This window comes from Borostomias antarcticus, assembly GCF_949987555.1.
Source record: "Borostomias antarcticus genome assembly, chromosome: 9".
Taxonomy (NCBI): domain Eukaryota; kingdom Metazoa; phylum Chordata; class Actinopteri; order Stomiiformes; family Stomiidae; genus Borostomias; species Borostomias antarcticus.
The window spans coordinates 11,203,703-11,213,383 of NC_140242.1; the positions used below are offsets into that span (position 1 = coordinate 11,203,703).

General features: G+C 47.3%; 1 protein-coding gene across 2 annotated transcripts; it reads right to left on the reverse strand.

Annotated features, from left to right (window-relative positions):
* Nucleotides 1-3,014: 3,014 nt before the first annotated feature.
* On the reverse strand, nt 3,015-7,121 carry bambia (BMP and activin membrane-bound inhibitor homolog a). Of its 2 annotated transcripts, none has more exons than XM_084443029.1 (3): nt 6,941-7,121; nt 4,701-4,979; nt 3,015-3,813 (listed from the first exon to the last, which is right to left on the reverse strand). In XM_084443029.1, exons 2-3 carry the CDS (start codon nt 4,927-4,929, stop codon nt 3,395-3,397), a joined length of 648 nt encoding a protein of 215 aa, XP_084299155.1. In that variant the 5' UTR covers nt 4,930-4,979; nt 6,941-7,121; the 3' UTR covers nt 3,015-3,394. The 2 variants fall into 2 exon arrangements, with proteins under 2 accessions (XP_084299155.1, XP_084299154.1); XM_084443028.1 differs by having other exon boundaries at nt 6,630-7,121.
* Nucleotides 7,122-9,681: the final 2,560 nt, after the last annotated feature.

A 9,681-nucleotide genomic window follows, 5' to 3' on the forward strand; every position in this document is an offset into this window, starting at 1 on the left:
GGAGGAGGAGGAGGAGGAGGAGGAGGAGAGGGGAGGAGGAGGTGTTGAACAACAAGAATAACATGCATGGTTATAAAAGGCTGTGTTAGGACCCTGAGAGGTGAACCTCCATTACCAGCAACAGGTGTTAACTAGTCCCACATGCGTCGACTGTTTCACGACTGCACCGTTTCGGCCAATCGGCACACTGCTCCCGAGCCCTACGCTACCAGCTGAGGGAGTAAAAAATTCACTGATTTAAATCGCCGCAGTTATAGCCCTCGTCGTGAGCCTCCAAAATGCCCTGCCCCCCCCCCCCCCCCCCCACCCTTCCCCCTCTCCTGTAATAAAGGCCATGGCTGCCTAGCTTGGGGGGTTGGGGGGGGGGGAGTGGATTTTTGAGACAGCCAAGAAATCTGCATCAGTAAAAGAAATCCCACTGGCAGACGAGTAGGAGGGGGTGTGTGTGGGGGGGTGTGTGTTGGGGGGGGGGCAGTAGCAGTTTAAAGGCACTTCAAAACAAATTGGCGTCTTTTGAAGGGAGGCCGGCCGGCCACCTCATTACATTTGCATGTCAATGCAAACGGCTTGGCCGCCGACCTCGGCACAAAATGGCTGGTGGTTTAAGGACTGCTGCTGCTGCTGGGGGTCTTTTATTGTGAACTACGCTGTAGCTTAAGTGCCGTGAAGAGGCGGCCTCGGGTGTCCGGGGGAAGTGTGTGTGTGCGTGTGTGTGTGTGCGTGCGTGCGCTTGCATCTACCATGCATTTCTGTGTGTGTGCGTGTACATGCATGCATACACGTGTGTGTGTGTGTGCGTGTGTGTGTATATGTGTGTGTGTGCGTGCATGCATGCGTGTGAGGCGTGTTAGTCTAGGCCCCACCAGTCCCCCCTCTCTCTCTCCCGTAGACATCCCCCGTCTGTCTGCTATCTGCAGGTGACCCGACGGAGCACAGCCACGCTAAAGAAAACAGCAGACACATTAGCCCGCTAGCCGAGCGGCCGAGCAGGCCCCCCTTGTTATGATAGCCAGACTAATAGCCCTCAGGGAGGCCGGGTGCGTGGGCTGAGGCCCGCTAATGCAGGACGCTGTTAAGTGGTGAGGTGCTAATAGTGTTTTCCTGAGCTCCTAATGGAGAAACAGGGGTCAGCGTCATCAGAGGAGACGAGAGAGAGAGAGAGAGAGAGAGAGAGAGAGAGGTGCAGGTGGGCCCAAAACCAAATCTCTGACTGATTAACTCTAGTGTCGCACGCGGCCAAGCCTATCTATCTCCACTTCGTTTTTACCTTTCGGGGGTAGAGGGGGAAAAAAAACGCTGTATTTCTTTAAACCAATCACAATCGTCTTGGGCGACGGAGAATCTCAGATTGGGGCTGGGAGAATGTCCCGCCTCTTAATGGCAAGGCTTATCTCCCAAACCTACCTCCGGTGAGTCAGACTAGACTAACCCCTAACATACCATCCTGCACCCGACTGTGTGAGGGGGCTGCCATGAAGAAGCGATGGGGGTCCTGTTGGAAATTTTGAACCCCTTCTGTTCCTGCTGTACCTAGGGAACATGTTCCCCTCAAATTCTAATCTACATACTACACGGTCACGTTCTACCTACAGCACATGTTTGTGTCATGTTCTACATATATGTTCATGTCATATTTTTTCTCTGTGTTCAACATTTGTCTCATAGATGCTAAGAAGGTATGCTAGTATATATATCAGTCGCTTGTATACTAAACTGTAGTGTAGAAATCATCCATTTTGAGACACTAGCGGACCACCACCGATGGTTGTGGGTCCATTAGAACTGAACTGAGACAGAGTGATGTGAATGTAACGATGGTCACTCTGGTCACGAGCTGAGAATACACACACACACACCTTTCCCCTGTCACTGTTTCAATTTTGAACCATCAATACGCCCTCAGGACATCAGCATCGGCAGCGAAGTGGCACAGACTTTATGTAGTATGTGGCGCGCAGCGATTCAACGTAATATTTGAGTCTGGAGAGAGACTAATGCAGCTGCTTAAGCAAGCCTCCACCTTCCCAACCCTTAACTACAGCATTTCTACCCAGCGTGTGTGAAGTACATATGCGGTAGCTGGCTGGCGGTAGGACAGCTCTCTCCACCAATGGGAGGGGAGGACACAGGAGGGGTAGTGTACTACACAGCTCTGTACCAGAGCGCCTGAGCAGAGGGGCGTGGCTTTACTGGCATTAGAGAGGAGCTAGAAATGAATAGTGCCACTACGTCCAGGATAAATCCAGGGTGCTCCAAAAAAAAGTGTTTGAAGCTCAGAATCTGACCTTTGGAGGGGGTTCAAGAATGACTGAGTCACATGTGGAGCACTACTGTACAACAAGGCCTTACTGTCAGGCTCGACACACACACACACACACACGCACTACGCCACTGCTCCCCCACACCTCCCAGCTTTGAAACATCACCCTGCAAAGACTGCTGCGTGGTCCCCTCTTCACACTTGTACTGCCTGTTGACACACACATACACACTCCAACATATAAGCACCTACACACACAACTGCCATGTGAGCTCTGTGTCAGTAGGCTGTAGCATTAAACTACTACTCCTACTATTTAAATATGTGTCTACTGTAGCTAGGGTGTTACACCCCCCCCCCCCAAAACCAGGAGCGACACTGTGACCAAAACACGGCCAAAAGTCTCAACACAGAGGGATCAAGCAAACCGCCATATAAATAAACAGGTCAGTTTAATGAACGTTTGCATCTTTCACACTCATCATCAAGCTCGGTCTGATCACAAGGGAGGTGTCACACGTTTACCCAAAACAAGAACACGCTGGACAGGCATTCAGACAAAAATATATATATTTAAAATCTTTACAATAAGCTTGAATCAAGAAACGTACACCGAGGAGTGTGCACACACCTACAGTCAACACTGAATCCTTAACTCTTGTTTTTGTTTTACTCCTCAGAAAGTCATTTTTGTACCCTGGTGTCAGTGTAAAATTCTTCTATTTAGTTTCTTCCTTTTTTAAGCAAAACACCATTTTAAACCTTTTTTTTTTTTCTTTTTTTTTTTACAAATGTGCAAATAAGACAGATGTGGCATCCTTCATCGCTCAGAGTGAGTCCAGGATCCCACAGGGCCCCTCAGTTCAGCCCTCTCAAGTTTAGATACAGCTCCTCCTTGGTCTGCCTTTCATTTCAAGTAAAGTGCTCCTTAGCAAAAACCACACAGCTCCACGCTCACTCTTTTTTCTTCCATTGAAAAAAAACAAAAACACAGTTCAGTACATTGGAGAAGAAAAAAGGAGGGGTAGTTTTTTTTGTGTTTTTTTTTAAGTAAAAACGGAAACCCAACAAAGTCTTGACTGTTTGGGTGTGTGTGGGGAAGAAGGGGGGGCTGTGGGCTTTTGAAACAGGAAGTCATACGAACTCCAGCTTCCCGTGTCCGCTGTACATCCCCCAGTGCACCAGCGACAGGATCTTGTCGTTGCCTGGGTCCGCCTGCCTCATCTTGTCGCAGGTCAGGCAGCAGTTCTCGTGGCCCGTCACCGGCACCATGCACTCCAGGTCCAGCTTGGCCACGTGGCCCTTCTTGGCGTGGTGGCCGTGGAAGCTGTAGTGGAGGCGGGACAGCATCTGCTGCCGCTGGTCCTGCAGGCGCCTGTTCTCACTGCGCAGCATCCGCAGGGCCAGCATGATGAGCAGCACCAGGATCAGGCCGCCGGCGATGGGCACGGCGATCACCGCCGCCCGGAACCACACCTCCTTGGCGGACGCCAGGTCCTGCACCCGCGTGATCAGGTTGCGGTTGCTCCCCTCCGGGTGATACCTCCCATGATCTGGAGGAGGAGAGGAGAGAGGAAAGCAGAGGAGGGAGGAGAGGAGGAGATGAGAGAGGAGGAGTGTGGGGGAGATGAGATGAGAGAGGAGGAGAGATGACAGAGGGGAGGAGAGGAGAACGGAGAGGGGAGGAGATGAGGAGAGGGGAGGAGATGAGAGGAGGAGAAATGAGACGAGGGGAGGAGAGGAGAGAGGAGGGGGGAGGAGAAGATGGGCCAGTCTCTCTCTCTCTCTCCCTCACATGGATTTATGCCCTCCAGGACAGCGCTGTGTGTGAGTCCGTTTCAGTCTGTTTATCCCATATACCAGCCAGAAATTAATTTCAGCCATTAACTACCGAGGACTAGCTCATAACTGAACATCCCACTTGAGAGCCCCAATTCCTTTCTCTGTGCACCTTTTCCTAACGCAATGAGCCAGTATTTATGCCCTTCGCAGTCTGTCGGGGGATATTCTACAAGGCACATTCCTACTGAGTGGGAAAATTACATAGTGCACATGCAATAAAAAACAGAATATCTGATCTGCGTCCAAGTGCTTAAGGTAAACTGGTCTGGTCCCCCCCCCCGCACTCTGTGCTGGGACCATTAAAACTAAACTCAAAGTTCTGTGAAGGTGAGAATTCTAAGATTTCCTTAACAGTGAGCAATTAAAAAAAAAAAAAACTGTTTAACAACTATACACACACCTGTTGTCATTGGAATATTTTACTAGGCCCAAACATATAATAGCCAACTAACCATCAGGCTATCAAATGAATAACAGTTTGATAGTGAGGTCCTTTTCTCATGTATGTTTTTTTCTCTTGTATCTCTCATACAGGGGTTGCTATTGGAAGTTCACCGAATGAGACACAGAAGAGGCATTGTGGCCCCCGGGTCCTTACCTGTGGGTTCCCTGGGGTGTGCCAGGTCGTGCAGGCCTCTGTAGTTGCACATGTCCTCGTGACAGCATTCTAGCATGGATGCCCCCACCATCGCGGCCTCGGCGTTCCTGGAGCCGCATACGTCGGCTGCACTGCTGACGGGGTCTAAACACCCGTGCGTGAGCGGAGAGTTCGTGTTGAGCGGGTCCAGCACCTTGGTGAAGCAGGCGTTCAGTTCCGATTTGCACATGTAGCCGGTGGCCACGCAGTGTGGGGCATCGCAGTAGCACCTGATCTCCCCTGTGGAGAAGACAGCAGGAGACGGACGGTTAGATTTAGGCCTGGCAAAATAGAAGTGTTTGGCAAAGTCTGACAGGCATAAAGGACTTCAACTAATAGCTTACAAATAAGAGCCAACAGTTAAAGAAGCATGTTGTTGTGTATTTGGTGGTATAATGACACTATTACCCCAACACTCTTTATTTAGGTAAGTTATGTTGTCAGCTTGCTATTGAGGAACTCAAAGTCTGGAGTCAGTCATTTATTTACATCACTATCACGCACGTCAATGACTAGGTAGGCTACAGGTAGACCTAAAGCAGACATTATGGAATATGTTTTAGTAAAATACAGAAAATAGGCCAAGTTTAAGAGCTTTCCGTGCAAAGGGTGCTTTAGTCCGTATTATAAAGCAGGAACCGTGTAGCTTATAATTAGTGGTCTGTTTGCCAAAGTCAATTTCTTTTAACCCAAATGGAAACTCGTAAAAGGGGGGCGAGAGCGCGGCGCGGGAGCCTCCTCTTGCAGCTTGCACGCGAGCTTACTTGTGGTCGGGACGGCCTGGGGGGGCGGGGTGCACTGCGGGGTGCACCGGGTTCCCATCCTCAATCTCCACCAACCAGCTCATTAATGAAGCTTCTTCTTAAAATGGTCTTTAAGGGTTGAAATGTATTTTGTTCTAAAAACTAAAACAAATAGGTGTGCCATTATATAAACTGTTATTTTATAACTCAATAAAAAATATTGGAACACACTAGCCTATAGCCTATATTGAGGCCAAATTTCCACACAGCTTAGGCTGCTCTCACCTGGTCTGTAGCCTACTTCTATAGAATACTTTTGCATTAATTGATAACTACAATTAACACTCAATGAACTCAATGCAAACAAACAAAAAAAGGAGACGTAAACAGATAAACACGGGTCCTTTGTGTGTTGTTACAGCATGTGTGCGTGTACTCTCCGAGTCTGTCATCTTATTAGCTCGATGAGATGACTGACCCCTAGCAAGGGGGCAGCTGCATTGTAGAAACAGCGTCACCACAGCATACACGTACAAGAAGACCTCAAACATGATCCTATCATTTAGGCTATAATTATCACTTTAATGCGTTTTGGGGGAAGCCATCATTAGGCTACGTTATAATCATGCATAGGCCTAAGAGCATGCTGCATTAACCAAATAGATTACTCAGTTCTGTGTTTAACTGTTGGAACTTATAAGCATTAGGTCCATTTAGGCTAATTTCACCATAGTATAGGCCATGTCTTTAAATTTCATGGTAAAACAAGTCTGCTAGGCTATAAGGTATTTTTATTGGAATGTAGGCTATAGTTTTGTGTGTAGGCTATGCCATAATTCTTGAAATGCTGAAAGGAGAAAAAGCTGGAATAGTCAAAGCTACAGTGCAACCGTGTTTCAATTTAGAGCAAAGAGGGAGGATATTTGCGGTTGGCTATGCCTTAGGCATATAGCCTATTATTTCTTCAATGTTTCACAACTGAATAGGCTACGGATAAGCAAGCGAAAGGCCTCCGTTCGTCTGAGGTCTGACCCCGCTGCTTCCCTGCATTTCGCTACTTTTAGGACATTTTCCACCATGAATAGGACAAACACACACAAGGCCTAAAGGCTATGCCCATAGTTATTATTTAAGGATCAAAGTCTACCTTTAGTAAGAAGAACGGCCATGGCACAAAGTTCCAGTTGAAGCCAAAGGGATAAGAAACTGGAATGACGATCCATTTACGACAAATTACTTTCAAATTCTTATCCAGTAGCAAAACCCTACGAGCTGGGCTCGAAGACAAAGTTACATGGAACTAATTAATAAAATCGAGCGATGCATTCCTGAACGTATGATTGCACGGGCACAAATCCTCCAGAAGGTTAAAAAGCCCCCGAAAACCCGAGACGGTTTATCCCCGCATTGGGAACTGCATGAAAAAGTGTCTAAAAGCCGTCATACATTCTTCCGTACAGTGAAAAACGGAGCGACCCTTGATGTTAGGGGGATATTCCTTGTGGAGGAAGGATGAAAACGGATAAAACGATCACACGGTGTCCTCTTCCACTTCAAATACTCCTTCGATGACGATTCTACATCACATTTATAGTCCGAAACCAGCGAAAAGGGCCTCAGCTCTGGCAGTTTACTTCTGACACCGATTTCGGATTAGATTGTGAGTTGAAGAAAAAGCCGAGCCCGACTCCTCTACACGAGACAGCTCCGCCCCCTGGAAGCTCATTGGACCGATTCCTGGCTCGATTTCCATACTCCGCCAGAGACGCGTTCTCATTGGCTCCGGCGGCTGTCACGCACACGGTCACGCCGCCTAATTGACAGGGCCATAAACGCGCGTGTTGATTCCGTCTATAGCCGCCCGCTTGCTCGTGCTTTTGGCTTTTACGAAGTTGCAGTGATCGTCGCCTAGTGTGGGATAGCTGAAACATCAGCGATCTTAACAAATGTGTATTATTATTATTGTTGTTATTAATGTAGGCCTATTTATTTTTGTTTGTTTATTTATTTTTTGAAAATGATAATGATGATGACATTGTCAGCTGGGATTCTAAGACCTCAATCATGTGGCCCTCACTATATTTGAGTAGCCTAGTGAGCATGCCTGTTTGCATATCCAACGGGTATCCTGCCCTGTCATTCTTGCTCGTCAAGCCGGCGCAGCGAGCAGGTTCCTCGGGCTGTACCAGCAGAGAGATCTCCTGATGGCTGCTCCGAGACGGGATGTTATGGGCGGGGCGGAGCGGACCGGCGGTTAGTGAAATTAGCAATCCAAAAAGGCACATGGCGCCACCGAGACGACACAGACAGAGACTGACACTCAATTACCCTCTAAACAATCCCATGCAAAATACACAGCAGCCACTCCGATCGATATCAGGCAACCGTCACTCAGCCTAGTCCCTCCGCTGTTGTGTTGAGGCCACTAAATGGTGGTTAAAATATCCTAAATAATGGGTTTTATTTCAGGATGTATTAGGCAAACAATGTAGGCTAGGTTACCTAACTGGCACCACAATTAAAACTTGTAGGCAATAGCATATTTTCTTTGGGCAAACCCAAAGTCTGTGTGTTAGGCTAGGCTGTAGGCATTTCTTAATGTTTTTCCCCTCTTTAGGCCTGCTTTTAACTTTGGGATTTTGTTGATACAGGGTTTCGTTGTTGGCTATTCGTTGGCTATTCGTTAGAGCAGAGTTTGATCAGAACAAATTCCTAGCAGCCTAGGCTAGGCCTATGTGTAAAAACCTACCTGGCAATAAATCTGATTATGAATATTGCCCAGGGTAGGCTTGTGCTAACTGCCGACAAAAGAAGGCTAACGTGGGGAGAAAAAAGGCGGATAGGCCCATATGGAATGTCAGTTAGGTTTTGGACTATTAGTGATAGAATCATTCTCAGTGAGCTGAGCAGCAGTTTTTTTCTGTCTCTTCTCTCTAATTAACCCGTGAAGCTGAATCTTCACAAAGGGCCTGCTATATGACATTTCTCACGGGCGCTTTGTGTGCCCTGCAGATACAGCCGCCCTAGACGGTCCAGCGACACAGAGTCAAAGGGTAAAAAGAGTGCGATTCCGCTCAAGGGGACACGCAGTAATAACTGGAAAGACAGCAATTATCGTAATTGTCGGTAATTCCTCAGAGGCGCCAGTCCAAAACCTGCTTTGGATCATTCGCCTCAATCTGCAACACATCAAGGTTTAAACTTTGTTTGTGCTTCCTAAAATGTCAACTGGCTGCTGCCTGCTACAATGCTGTCATTTAATATGTCATAGCATAACGTATTTCATATTCCATAGGCCTATTTCACAAATCTAGACTATAACAGCGTCTTAGGTGGAAAGGCCGCCTTCCCACTAAGCTGTGTGATAAAATGCCTCCATCTACTGGTCACGTGTAGAGTAGCCTAAACGTGATTCTTCAATGTTCTGATTGATTTGGAACCACTGCTTTCATGAGTGTTCCGCCTGTGCCACTCTGAGGGATGGAATACAATAGAAATTGTATTTGCCATACATAATCAGTACAGGTACAGGCATATTGGAATTCTTGTTATTGTTTGTCCTTACAATATCTTATCAGCACAAATCAATTCCTCATACCAGGTACGCAGCTAGACATTATAAGGTTCACATCTGGCAATTTACAATCTGTAGTCTAGCAGTTTATCAAATTGACCATCATCTACTTATTACATCCAATCATGGATGACAGTGATAGGTAGGAATGTAATATTAATACCAATCTTGTGAGGAAGACAAAAACTAGATTATTTCGGTCCCCTCCTTCAAGAAGTGGGCTCCTCTTCCAGAGTGTTTGAATCAAAGCTTTTAATGGGGATGTTTACCATCATGGCCCCACTGCCTCAGAACATGCTAGACAGCCTTGTTACTTTCAGATAACAGGATGCATCATATAAAAGAGGACCTACAGTAGAAAGATAACAAAGATGCGCGTGTGTGTGTTTTCCTGCTGAGAGGTTCAGAGTTAGAAAGCTTTCAGACAAGATCTTTTCATGTCAGAGCAGTACTTCATACCACCCAGGTTGTGGCTCCCTTTGCACATTAGGCAACGACTGTCGACACCCGTAGGTGTGAAAAAGGACAAGGGAGTGTGTGTGTGTGTGTGTGCGTGTGTGACAGCAGTCCTGCCAGCCCTGTCTGTTTTGTTTGGCCACAGGCCCCTATGCTGGCTTGTACTTGG